The 14,678-nt window shown below is 38.9% G+C and overlaps 2 protein-coding genes across 2 annotated transcripts; both read right to left on the reverse strand.

Annotated features, from left to right (window-relative positions):
* Nucleotides 1-865: 865 nt before the first annotated feature.
* LOC122275022 (2-hydroxyisoflavanone dehydratase-like) lies at nucleotides 866-2,076 on the reverse strand. Its single transcript, XM_043083929.1, has one exon. The coding sequence runs from the start codon at nucleotides 1,967-1,969 to the stop codon at nucleotides 965-967; it is 1,005 nt and encodes a 334-aa protein (XP_042939863.1). The 5' UTR covers nucleotides 1,970-2,076; the 3' UTR covers nucleotides 866-964.
* A 7,740-nt stretch (nucleotides 2,077-9,816) lies between these two features.
* LOC122302905 (2-hydroxyisoflavanone dehydratase-like) lies at nucleotides 9,817-11,616 on the reverse strand. Its single transcript, XM_043114374.1, has one exon. The coding sequence runs from the start codon at nucleotides 11,433-11,435 to the stop codon at nucleotides 10,437-10,439; it is 999 nt and encodes a 332-aa protein (XP_042970308.1). The 5' UTR covers nucleotides 11,436-11,616; the 3' UTR covers nucleotides 9,817-10,436.
* Nucleotides 11,617-14,678: the final 3,062 nt, after the last annotated feature.

Raw genomic sequence — 14,678 nt, forward strand, 5'->3', positions numbered from 1 at the left:
TCAGTTTTGGTCTAAATTATTATCAATTAGCTAGCGGCTTGTCGATCGAGCTAGTGGCTGCCTTAGTTCATGTTTGAGATTGTGAAAAAAAATATTACTTTTAACTTAAGACTTATAGCTAAAAGCTTAATACATTAAACTCTATTATTAAAAGGTTATTTATTGTTTAGAATTCATACATTTAAAGCACTTTCAAATATATTAGATTTATTTAGAAACAAATTAAAAAATTACTTTTTGATATAAAAATGGCATAAAAAGGCATGTACTTGATAAAAATCAAATATTATAATAAAATAATAACAAAAGTGTAATAAATTTTTCAGTAATTATAATGAAAAAGAAAATCTCTTCAACAATGTATAAGTGATAAGATAAGAATGAAAAATATTGATAGACAAAATTTTTAATAGATTTTACGAGAATAATAAAAAATATAGATCGGCAAAGTTTTTATTGTATTAAAATAATGAGAGTCATTTTGTAATGTACATAATACGGTAAAATATAGATTATTTTTTCTGAAGTATTTTTGATAAAAAACATCATTTTGATACTTTTTTTAAAACGTAGTTTTTACTTTTTCTTAATTTAGAAGTATTGCAAAACTACCAAACGGATAAATTTTATCATTTAAGCACTTTAAACCATTCTACCACACTTTTTAGATCTTTTACATCAATCCCAGATAGGCCCTTAATCGTTATTGACAATTGTGGCTCATCCTCTTGCTAATTAACAAGTGGGCTCAACCATTATGCAGTTAGTAGTATCATTATGAATTTTTACATTATTTAAATTCATTGTAAAAAATATAAAATGCGTCATGATTATTTATTAGTGAAATATATTTAATCCAAACAAATTTTGTTTAAATTTTTATTTTATTATAAGTTTTATCTTATTACTTTGTGTATTTCACCAACAAGCCTCCCACCTCACCCAAAAAAAAAAAAAAAAAAAACTAATTAAGGAAAGAAGCCAAGCGTTTGACCAAATTCTTGGCATTTTGAGTGTCAAGATTCAAGATTTGAAAGGCGTGATCCTCTCCATCCACTCGAACCAACTCAACTTCTCCTTCCCAGTTGCTTTTCTGAACTGCATCATAGTAAGCAAGAGCTCGATTCCTCATCACATCCATCTCGGCCACAGTCACGAGCAACCGTGAACACCCAAGTCCAGCCAAGCTCGGTGCTCCCGGAGCCGTTGGATTTATCATTGGATTATCAATACCACCAGGTGCAGATGGGTATACAAAGTTCCAAACTAAACTGGGCAAAGCTAATTCGTCGACGTGACTTGCCCTGAGCTGACCCATCTCCGACAACTCTGATATTGCATTTGAACTCCAAAAATAAGGGTGGTTAAGAAAAGCTCCTACAATTTTAACGTCACCAGGTAAGCTCTCAACGCCGGCTCGAATGGCCATATTGTGAACGATGTTGGCTCCTGCACTATCTCCACCAATGAAAAATCGTTTAAAGTCACCATGACTCAGCCATGGCTCTCTGTAATTGGTACCAACAGTGCTATCTATGGAGTTGGAAGCAACCCATTGGAGTGCGGCCCAGCAATCTTCATAACAAATGGGAAGGAGGTGCTCAGGAGCCAGCCTATACTCCACCGAAATGGCCACAACTTGTGCTTGAGCAACCAAACTGTTGAGGAACCGCTGGTGATCTCGGGAGAAGGCAGACTCGAAGAAGAATCCTCCGCCGTGGAAGTAGACCAAGATGGGGAGTCTCTGGAGGTGGGCTTGGTCGAGTTTTGGGAGGTAGAGACGAGCAGAGATGGTGGGATCCTGTGAAATGATGATGTCCTTTGAAGAGACACAAGTTTCAGGATCTTGATCATCGGGCGAAGGGGGTACACGGGGAGAGCCCAGGAGTCGATCAATAGAGCCATCCTTGTAGATGCGGATGAATCGGAGGATCTCCATCTCTACCTCCTTGTCGATCATGGAAGCCATATTAATAGTGCGCCAGGGATTAATAAACGAGGGGATTAATTGTGATATTGGAAGCTAGGGAAAAGAGAGTTAGGGGAGGAAATGAAAAAATTGTCACCCAAAGAATGGATGGATTGAGACGGATCCACCACCTAAACTTAAATACTGATTTCACCCTTTCATTTTGTCACACGATTGCAGCTTCTACAGTTTTACAAAATTAGATTTGGTGACACGATTGCAAAAGAAAATCTACGTGTTTATACTAGATTAAATTTTATATTATTAATACCAATAAGGAGGCAGCTGTCGTACAACTTTTCTGCCTGTTTTGCCTTCCATTTCTTATTTATTTTTTCTGCCTTTAAATTTTCGTCTGATAAATTGATAATTTTAAACTTATTTTATATTTAAAGTTTTGCAACGTAGGACTAAAATTATGTATTAATTTACATATTAATATTAATTTCTTCATATTTAAAATTTAAATTAATATTATTTTTAATAAAATTTATTTTTTAATTAATCACATTAAATTAATTTACATATTAATACACACTTGTTCTTACAAGTAAGTTTTTCCTGTTGGAAGATTGTGAAGTTTCTCCATTAGATAATCCCATTCTTCGCAAGCCGTCTTCGACTCCCTCTGCCAATTTCTCAACCAATATTTTGAATACCGTACCGGATGCCGTACCGGTCAAGGCACTAGAACAAAATATTTCGATACCGGTACCGTTTCGTGTACCGTTTCGGAATAGTCGATATATAAATAAATTATATATATAAATATATATATTAATTATATTTCAAAATAATAATTTATATACAAATAAATTATACATAAATACATATATCTATATAAATTATAAATAGTTTAGTCTAAATTGGGAGTAAAAATATGAATTTGTAGTTTGAAAAAATGAAAAAAAAAAATCGGGACCGAAATACCGGTCGGTACAGGCCGAAATATCGGCCGGTACGGCCGGTATTTGAACCGGTACGAAATATAAGAATTTCTGTACCGGTCCGGTGGCCGGTATGGAATATACCGGCCGTACCGGCCGGTACGGTACGATTTTAAAAACAATGTTCTCAACACCTTAGCATTCTTGACAGACACGATAGAACACAGTACACAACACAGAGGACGAGAACCATTACTAAGATAGACAAGAACCAAAACCCACAAACTAGACAGCGCGACAGAGATTTCATTTCAACAATCGGATGGCAAGGGTGATAGGGTTCTCGGTCGAGATCCTAGACACCAAGCTGCCGCGCCCCTTCTTGCTTCTTGATGACTGATGTAAACTGCCACTTGCTTGACCATGATGGTTTTGGGTGATGTTGGCTGAGTTCGTATGATTGTTCAGTGGCTGATGTGGGCGTGATTCTAGTGACTGGGTGTGCATGCATGCATATGCAGTAGTTGAATGAGTTAAAATGGTTGTGAGTGGGATCAGACGGTTAAGTGGTTAGCAGACCACTTATATATCTAGAGGCTTATACAATTCAGTGAAACAGGGACGTACGTTGTCATCCCCTTTTACAACGAATAACATTTTAAAGTTTGGCAAAAATAATAATAATAATAATTAAAAATACTTGCTTTCATGGTTATTTTTTATACGTAGAGATGCTTAATTACAACATTATCTTGGGTATAAAACTTCAACTTAATATTTTCAAACTAAACGAGTGAGGTTTGAATAAATATTCTATGTGGTAAAATCATTAGATGTTCTAGAACATCTGATTTATTCCCTTCTTTTCCCTTTAAAAAAAATTAAAAAAAAAAAAACTATGAAGCGTATTAATTAACTTCCTCTTGAACTTTCTCGCTAATTAATTGGTAGAGCAGTGCTACGGTATACATTTGTCCTGAGAAGAACAAAATTTTTTTAATTTTTTTGATTTTTTTCTTTCATTTTTTTATATTTTTAATTTTTTTTTAAAAAAATATTCACAACTCGTTTTCGTCGAAAATAATCCTTTTGATTGCAAAATTTTAGTAGTTAAAATTCGTTTCTCTTATAACTATATTACTAAAAAAGCACTTTCTTAATCAATAAGTTAAAAAAAAAAAATTAATCAAGACCGAAGACCCAATCGAGACCCATTTGTCTGTGAGAGTAGCATTTTTCTAATTGGTAAGTAGTACATTATATGATATATACGACATAATTCTGATCATCAGAATTAAGGTTTCGGCCGGAATCCTACGAATTAAATCTTCTGGCAAATTATTTCCATGCGAGTGAAAACAGCGAAAAGACGTTATTTTTTGTTGGCCGACTAGTGTCATGAGCTGAGACATGGATGGTCTCATCATCAAGCTTAATGAACACGAACAGCGCATTGTGACCGTTTGCCAAATGAGTAAATTAGTTTCAGAGGCCGAATACGCGCACCATTACTAGGGTTTGATCATTACGTACGTTCAATCCACGGCTTTCTGTTTGGCTGCATCGATCTGGCTCAAAAATTTACCAATTACTTTTAAATAAAATGAAAAATAAATTATATTTTCAAGTCTATGTGTATATTTAGTAAAGTTTATATGGCATAATTTAATTTAAAAGATAAATTATAAAATTTAAATTTTATAAATCAAATCTTTTGTATATTTTAAATAAAGTACTTGAAGGCGTTTATATTATTAACGTATGTGCTTCTATTGCTCATAAAGGAGACACTGCACCAATAGCAGAACCATCACAGCATGTAACATAGCCTTTCACAGATTGCATTGCATTCTGTTATTCTCTACGGTCATGTAACAAACTTATTCTTTATTCCCTCTTGTAAAAGTCTATATATAGACTACTGTTAGCACAATGAAAGCTGTGAGAAAAACTTTCCAATTCTGTTTTGTTAACATGGTATCACGAGCCACACGACTCCACTAGTCTCATCGAATCCATGGCCTCTTCTTCTTCTTCTTCCTCCCTCACTGAATCCATGACCCCACCCTCCATCACCGCGTCCTTTTCCCATATAGTCACCACTAAGCTCACTACTGAGAACTACCTACTCTGGAAAGTCCAGACTTCTGCCTATCTTCGTGGTCAGGATTTATATGGCTACGTTGATGGCACTCATCTTAAACCACCTGAATTCATCTTCGATTCTGCCACTTCCCCTCCCACACCCAACCCCGCTTACTCTCTCTGGAAACGCACTGATCAACTAGTACTCAGTGTTCTTTTCTCCTCTCTCTCGGACTCCATTTTAGGTCATGTTCTCTCCTCCACTACTGCTCGAGAATTATGGAACTCTATAGTCTCCATGTTCTCCTCTCAATCCCAAGCTCAAGAATTCCAACTTCGATTTCAGCTCACTAACCTCTATCGAGGTGACCAATCCATTACGGCTTACTTTGGCAAAGTTCGTCTACTTGCCGATTCTCTCACTGCCATTGGCACTTTCATCTCCGAAAAAGAACTCGTCTCCTACATCCTCAATGGCTTAGGTCCTTCTTATGAATCCTTCCTCACATCCATCACTACCCGCGCTGACCCATTAAATTCTCATGACTTATTTCAGCTCCTTCTAATCCATGAAAGCCGACTCACTCATATAGCCAAACTTTCCCCATCTTCCTCTGATTTTTCAGCACACTTCACCTCCGCCACTCATGGTCGTGGCCGTGGTTTCTCTCGTAATCCCAGACAAGGTCGTGGTAGAGGACGAACCCCACCTAATAATCGTGGTAATCGATTATTCTCTCCCAACAATGGTACTCAGCAAACCAATATGCATCGACCTACTTGTCAAGTTTGTAACAAGTATGGTCACATTGCTCTTCAATGCAGAAATCGGTTCAATCATTCCTACCAATATGATTCTAACTCCAGTTTTCTTGCTCCTTCCTCTGTTTCGAACCAATTTTCTGCCAACTACACTGCACCAAGTGCGCACTCAGAGAACATCTGGTACCCAGATTCTGCAGCAACACACCACATCACCAATGACCTGTCTAACCTGAATCTGTCATCCGAACAGTATGCTGGAAGTGAGACAATCCGTGTTGGTGACGGTAATGGGCTTCCCATTCAACATTTTGGTGAATCTTCTCTTTCCACTTCCTCTTCTGCTTTCCGTTTACATAATCTCCTTCATGTACCTCAAATAACCAAAAACTTAATTTCTGTTCTTCGTTTCTGTGTTGATAACAACTGCTTTTTCGAATTTCACTCAACCCATTTCTGTGTGAAGGACTCAACGACCAAGAACCTCCTCCTCACCGGACCAACCCGTGACGGACTCTACGTCTTTCCAAGCACTGGTCCTCCTCCCCCAACTATCCATCTCAGCGAATCTACCTCCCTTCCTCAATGGCATCGACGCATGGGACACCCCTCTCTTGCTGTTGTTCGTCGACTTCTACGCACCAACTGCTTGTCTTCTTGTCCCACCGAAGCTGTTTTTCAGTGTCCTGAATGTCCACTGGCCAAAGCCCACCAGCTCCCGTTCTCTTCCAGTCAGGCCCAATATAATCGGCCCTTAGCTTTAGTTTCCTCTGATATTTGGGGTCCATCCCCCTATGTATCACGTTTGGGTTTTAAATATTACATTTCCTTTGTTGATCATTGCACCCGTTACACTTGGTTATTTCCAATCAAACTCAAGTCTGATGCAATACAAATATTTACCAAATTCTTACCTCTTGTTGAACGTCTTTTTAACACTAAACTAATTAATCTTCAAACTGATGGTGGTGGGGAATACAAACCAATCACTACAATGTGCCAATCACTTGGAATCAATCATAGACTATCTTGCCCTCATACACATCAACAAAACGGGCTTGTTGAACGCAAGCACCGTCACATTGTTGAAACTGGGCTTGCTCTTTTGGCCCATGCCTCTCTTCCTTTCTCTTATTGGGCTGACGCCTTTGAAACTGCGATTTATCTCATCAATCGCCTCCCGACCCCAACTCTTAACAACAAATCTCCCTTTTCCATGATTTACAAAACTGACCCTGATTATAAATTTCTCCGGGTTTTTGGATGCCTCTGTTTTCCTAATCTTCGCCCCTATCTCTCACACAAATTACATTTCCGCTCCACTCCATGTCTTTTCTTGGGCTACAGCACGGCCCACAAAGGTTACAAATGTTTTGATTTTAAACAACACAAAATGTACATCTCTCGGAATGTCACCTTTCATGAATCTACTTTCCCTCTCACTCATCACCAGCCCATTACCTCTTCCTCATCTCATAACCCGTCCATCACTACTCTTCCTATTTTTCCCAACTCCATCTTAGGCCCAGTCCCAAACCCTTCTCTTCCTACAACCCCAACTTCTCATTCCCCTTCTTCCCTTCTCGGCCCAGGTCCCCAATCTTCTCAACCCACCAATTCTCCGTCCAGCCCAAACCCAACTAATCCTACATCTTCTTCAACCTCCAGCGTCTCACCTCCAACAACCAACTTACCTTCTCCTTCACCAGTACGTCCCTTACCAATTCTTATCCCGCCCCGATCCCCGATCATCACCAGAGCCCAAACCAACTCTTCCAGACCCAAAGTCTTCCTCGATGGTACCATACCGTACCCATCTCGACACTGTCTCACCACCAGCATCACCGTTCCAGATGATCCTTCAAGTTATTCGGTTGCCTCAAAATACTCTGAATGGCGTCAAGCTATGGAGCAAGAATACACTGCCCTCCTCAACAATCAAACTTGGACGTTGGTTCCACCTGTTCCGAACTCCAACATCCTCGGCTGTCGATGGGTTTTTCGCACCAAAACAAATGCAGATGGCTCCTTCCAACGCCGCAAAGCCCGGCTAGTTGCCAAGGGCTTTCATCAACAGCCCGGTGTCGATTATCACGAGACCTTCAGCCCCGTCGTGAAGCCCACCACAATCCGCCTAGTTCTGTCCATTGCTGTATCTCACGGCTGGCCCTTACGGCAACTTGACATTGAAAATGCTTTTCTCCATGGCACATTAACAGACACTGTCTTCATGCAACAGCCTCAAGGATTTGTAAGTCCACAACATCCCACTCATGTATGCAAGCTGTCCAAAGCCCTGTACGGCCTTAAACAAGCGCCACGAGCGTGGTTCGCTCAACTCAGTTCATGGTTAACAGAGTATGGCTTCACTCCGTCCAAAGCTGACCCGTCCCTTTTCATACTCACTCAAGGTAACACTCTTATTTACCTTCTCATCTATGTCGACGACATTGTCGTCACTGCATCAAACACCTCTGCCGTTGATACCTTACTTCACGACATGAGCCTAGCCTTCCCGGTACGTGATTTGGGACAACTGTCATTTTTCTTAGGACTTGAACTTGATTATACTCAGCATGGTGTCTTTCTGTCTCAAAGAAAGTACATTAAGCACCTTCTGTCTCGTAGCAACATGCTACATGCCAAAGCCGTGACCTCACCAATGGCCTCTACCATCAAGTTGTCCAAGTATGACACACCTGACTTCGATGATCCATCCTTGTATCGAAGCTTAGTAGGAGGTCTTCAATACCTTTCATTCACTAGGCCCGATATATCATTTGCAGTAAACAAGATCTGCCAGTTTATGCACACACCGAAAAACTCACACTGGATTGCACTAAAACGGATCCTCCGATATCTCAAAGGTACCATCAACCAGGGTCTCTTTTTTGCTTCTCACTCAAGCTTCACTTTGCAAGCCTACTCCGACGCTGACTGGGGAGGATGTCCCGACGACAGGAGGTCCACTGGAGGATTCTGCATCTTTCTTGGTAAGCATCTGATCTCATGGTGTTCCAAGAAGCAGAAAACTGTTGCCCGATCCTCCACGGAAGCTGAGTACAAATCATTGGCCTCCTCCGCTGCTGAACTACTATGGCTTCAAACCTTACTTCGTGAACTTGGTCTTCCATTGCATCATGCTCCTACTCTTTGGTGTGATAACCTTGGAGCAACCTATTTATGTGCCAATCCAGTTTATCACTCCAAGACAAAGCACATGGATATAGATTACCACTTTGTCCGAGACCGTGTAGCAGCCAACACCTTAAAGATTGCCTTCTGCAGCTCCAAAGAACAACTGGCTGATGTTCTAACCAAACCCATTGTTGCTGACAAGTTCATCAAGTTTAAGCCTCGTCTCAATTTGGTTGACACCCCCTTGGACTCGAGGGGGCATATTAACGTATGTGCTTCTATTGCTCATAAAGGAGACACTGCACCAATAGCAGAACCATCACAGCATGTAACATAGCCTTTCACAGATTGCATTGCATTCTGTTATTCTCTACGGTCATGTAACAAACTTATTCTTTATTCCCTCTTGTAAAAGTCTATATATAGACTACTGTTAGCACAATGAAAGCTGTGAGAAAAACTTTCCAATTCTGTTTTGTTAACATATATATTTATATATATATATATATGTACTTGTTTTGGATTGAGTCGTCATTTTTTACTACGTGATCAAAGTGTGCATGCAATGTCCTGATCTTAAATGCAGAGCATGCTTCTTTGGAGATGAAAATGTGGCACATCCCCCTCATTCGCCATAGTTATAGCCTCTGCATAAAATTCCTTTCCCATCGCCTAATTAACTTCCATGTGAAAGTGCTTGAGATCCCTTTATATGACACTGCCATCTTGTATTGTTGTTGCCTTCTCCAGGATAATGGAGATTCCTGACCGAATGTAAAATCCATCTTCTGGTCTCGCTGCTTCTTGAACACCCTGCAATGACAGAGCATTCGAGACAAGAAGCTCGTTCTCATTGAAGGAAGAAAGAATGTACCTTTCCTATGTTCTAAAAAAGTTGTTTGAAAAGGCAGAAGGACTAGCTGAGAATTGGCATCATGCATGCTTACATCTTTTATTCATGATAATGACATCTTTCCCCATTTTGCATTCTTGTCGATTATACAATTCCTTCGAAGGAAAATAACGAACATGGTCAGAACTATTCTCTCTCACATGATTAAATCTAGATTTAAGGAGGATACTTGATTTTCAAGGGCGGTCACCTAACTTTTGTGTTCCGTCCAACGCCGATTGGGACCTTCTCATCTGCCAAGAGAGATGCAATTTCAGATTCAGTTTAGTAATAATCTGCACTCACCATGACGGTGTCCTGTAAACGGAAACGACCACTCAACTAATTGTAAGATAAAATCAAAACAAAAGGGCTCTAGTCTATTAGGCTTCTTTGTATTTTAGGATAAAAATGCAGAAATCGTGATAGTTTACTTTGAGCTCAACACCATAATCTAATCTTGAGCGTTCACCAACTATATATATTGAATGTTCAACTTTACATTCTCTCAAGAAACATCCATGGGAGATTAGAGAGGGTGTAGTTTTTAGCTCAATTACTTGTGTAGATCAGACATAAAGTTAGTTCGAGTCATGTGAAGATTAGTAGTTTTAACTTTATTTTAGCTTTTTATCTTATTACTGTGTATTTTACCAACAAACCATGTCCCACCTTCCAAAACATAATTGAAGAAAAAAAAAAACTACTTAAGAAAAGAAGCCAAGCGTTTGATCAAATCCTTGGCACTCTGATTGTAAACATGCAAGATGTGAAAAGCGTGATCCTCTCCGTTCACTTGAACCAACTCAGCTTCTCCTTCCCAGCTGCTTTTCCGGACTGCATCATAGTAAGCAACACCTCGACCCCTCATCACGTCCATCTCGGCCAGAGTCACGAGCAATCGAGAGCACCCAAGTCCAGCCAAGCTCGGCGATCCTGGAAACGTGGGATTGATCATTGCATTATCAATACCGCCAGGTGCAGATGGGTATACAAAGTTCCAAACAAAGTTGGGCACAGCTTTGTTCATGATCGTGTGACTTGCACTGGGCTGATCCATCTCGGACCCTGATATTGCGTCTGAACCCCAGAAGTACGGGTGGGTAAGAAAGGCTCCTAGAATTTTAACCTCACCAGGTAAGCTCTCGACGCCAGCTCGCATGGCCATATTGTGCACGATGTTGGCTCCTGCACTATCTCCACCAATGAAAAGTCGTTTAAAGTCCGCGTGATTCAACCATGGCTCTTGGCAATCGGAACCAGTAGTGCTATTTATGGAGTTGGAAGCAACCCATTGGAGGGCGGCCCAGCAATCTTCGTAGGCAATGGGGAGGAGGTGCTCAGGAGCAAGCCTATACTCCACCGAAACAGCCACAGCTTGTGCTTGAGCAACCAAACTATTGAGGTACCGATGGTGGTCATGGGAGAAGGCAGACTCGAAGAAGAAGCCTCCGCCGTGGAAGTAAACCAAGATGGGGAGCTTTTGGAGGTGGGTTTGGTCGAGTTTTGGGAGGTAGAGACGAGCAGAGATAGGAAGGTCCTGTGAAATGACGATGTCCTTTGAAGAGACGCCAGTTTCAAGATCTGGATCAAGGGAAGGGGGCACAATGGGAGAGTTCGCGAGTCGATCAAAAGAGCCGTCCTTGTAGATGCGGATGAATGGGAGAATCTCCATCTCAATCTCCTTGGTAATGGAAGCCATATTAGAGAGGGATCGATCTGAGTGGACTGTGATAACTTGGAGCTGGGGAAGAGAGATTTGGGGGAGGAAATGAAATAAAATGATCGCCCAAAGGATGGATGGATTGAGACATTCACCTAAATGATCGCGCCACCTTCAATTATATAGGGCAATATATAGCATGTATGGGTGCAACTGTGAAGTTGACACCGAGTTGTTAAGAATGCGTATTGATGGATTAAATACGCTGAATTGACATATTAGCGCAAAGATGGTAGAAAATTGTGATCGAGACAATTTTAGGTGCATTTCGATAATATTTTGGCTATAAAAACTGCATATATAATCTCAATTTGTAAAGCTTTTTTCAGCACGCACGTCGTAGTCACCAAACTACGTTCAAGTGTGCATCTTTTTCAAGGCTATAATCTATTGTTTTTCTCTCTGAAATCCTATTTCTAGTTAATTTTTACCTTTATGATAATATTTCATTTATCGTTCAGGAAATAATTCTAAACCTGATTTAGGTCAGATTTTTAGCAAATTATTTCTTTTGTTACGTATTTATTTCTTATGTGGTTATTGGGATTTTACTATTTTTGATAAAATTCTGATATGGACGATTTTCAACTATTATAACTCGGCTTGTGAGTTAATTTCATTATTCTCGGATTTTGATAATTTTGAATTGAACATCACATATATTTTCTTTGTATTTTAGACAATTCTCTTATCTTCATTCTCTATAAAGTATCTATTGAAACTAGTCTGTAAAATAATTATTATTCTGTCCGGCTCTCAATTATCTAGAAGACTAGAACCCAACTGGCATATTTAAACAATTGATTTAATACCAAAAAATCAAGGTAAAGGTATTGATTCTTGAGGGTTCTTGAAACAGGACAGCCGGAAAGGGAATCATATTCTAAAAAGCAAAAGGAAAAAAAAAAATTGCAAAGGATGGCACGCCCAACGGTAAACGCTGGGCAGCATAGTAGCCTTACCCTTCTAAAAAATAATCGAGTAAGAATCAATTCATTTCTTAGTTTGAATCGAGTATTAATTTCGTGTTGCTAAAAAAATATACCAATTCAAGTATGCAAAATATTTTGAATTTAAATGCAATTTATGGACCCGATCTTACCATATTACTAAATAGAAAGTTGAAAAGCTAACATGTTCAGTGTCCTCAAAATTAGGGGTGGCAATATGTCACACGACCCATTAACCCAACACGAACACGACACGATAATAACGAGTTAGGGTTTAGCCTTAATGGGTTCGGGTCAAAACGGGTTGACCCGTTAAGACACGATTGCTTAACGGGTTAACTCGTTTTGACCCGTTATGACACGTTAAGAAAGTTAAAGTTACAATTATACCCTTATATCTAAAAATAAAATTGTTAGAATTTTAATTTCGATATTTTATTATTTGGATTGTAGTTTTGGACTTATAATTAGTTTTATAATTTTTATAGATATTGTAATTTTAACATTTATATAAAATTATGCTAAATTTAATCAGGTTAAAAAGATTAATTTTAGGCCTATTCAACCCATTTATATAAATAGTTTAAAATGAGTTGTATTGTGTCGTATTAACCTATTTCGTAATATTTTCTTAATTTATTTGTTTACTTATAAAAAAAAACATATTTCGTAATATTTATTAATGGATCAAAATAGGCTGACACGACACGACCCGTTATGTTAATGGGTCGTGTTAGGGTTTGAGATTTTGATACGATAAGCTTAACGAGTCGGGTTAGGGTTGACCTATATGACCCGTTAACACGATTTGACACGACACGAACACGACCCGTTAATATGATTTGACACCCCTACTCAAAATATATATCCCTACAGAAAGCAAAAAAAAAAAAAAAATCAATTCATTGCTTAGTTTGAATCGAATATTAATTTCAAAAGATATACCAATTCAAGTATGAAAAATCATCACCTATATATTAAGTTATTGACCCGATCTTACCATATTGCCAAATAGAAAGTCTAATTAAATGAAACCAATTTTTTCTGTAACCAATTTTTTCTTTTTCTTTTTCTTTTTCTTTTTGTTTTTTTTTTTTTAAAGAAAACTTGCATTGAATTAAAAGACAGAATATAAGAGGGGAGAGTAAGACCTGACAAAAACCCCTTTACAGAAATAACAGTGCATACAATAGTCAAAAACAAAATAAACGAAGGGCCATAACTTGGACCCAAGCCCTTGTTCCTTGACCAAATCAAGGAGGGATAGCTGCAATAGCGGTTTTAAAATCCAACTAATGGATTTGTCGAATGCTGTTGTGATCAACATCTACGAAAGTAGCACTGCAACTATTTGTGCTAGAATTATTGACGGAGATCCTCACATCCTTTTCCCTTAGATTCCCTATTAGGGAAAGTTATAACATAGTCAGATAGCTGAATTGGACAGTCTAAGTCGCTAGCGGCCTTTCGAAGCAATAGAGCCAAAATAGTCAAATAGCTACATGTGCCAACGGTGATGGAGTAGAGAGACTGAGACACGAATGATCTAGAGGTGAGGAGTCCAATTGTGTCGAGTGTGCAATGGTAGGATGTCAAAAAATGCCCCATTGCGTCAAAAAGCCACACGGCTTGGAGGGCACATGTAGATCATGTAGTGGTCATTTGGCGACTCCACTAGGGTTTTGAAGAATGATTATTGGCGAGCATAGTAGTCAAGCACATTTGGTAGACCAATAGTTGAAAAAACGATAAATTAGACATGTCCAATCTAGCAGAAAAAGAAGAAACAATATAAAATCAAAGACAAACAAAAATAGCAAACCAGAAAAACTACTATGTAGTAAAGATTTACAGTCCTTTTTATATACTCTCTGCGCACTCCACTGATATGATTAGCTGTATCAATTTTTTTGTAATATACAGCCCAATCACATCAATAAAATGCATAAAAAAATACACTAAAATAACTGCATATAAAATTTTTGTTTCAGAAAAATCATATCGAACTTAAAGAGCTAGAGCTCTTTTGGATTGAGTCATCATATTCCTCCTCGCGTTCCTCAATGACGGATCAACACCGAGCACCGAGTCAAGCTTTAGTAATAGAGCCATAAGGGCCTCATTCATTCTTAGCCTCGCGCATTCAGGTGGGATCACAATCCTCTGATAGATGGCCAAATCAACCGCCTCAGATCTCTGTGTGTGTGTGTGTGTGTGTGTGTGTGTGTTTTGGCCATTCGTTTAGATGAATCTTGAGGGTGAGGCTAAAGAT

Source organism: Carya illinoinensis, chromosome 1 (assembly GCF_018687715.1).
Source record: "Carya illinoinensis cultivar Pawnee chromosome 1, C.illinoinensisPawnee_v1, whole genome shotgun sequence".
In the NCBI taxonomy this organism is placed as follows: Eukaryota; Viridiplantae; Streptophyta; class Magnoliopsida; order Fagales; family Juglandaceae; genus Carya; species Carya illinoinensis.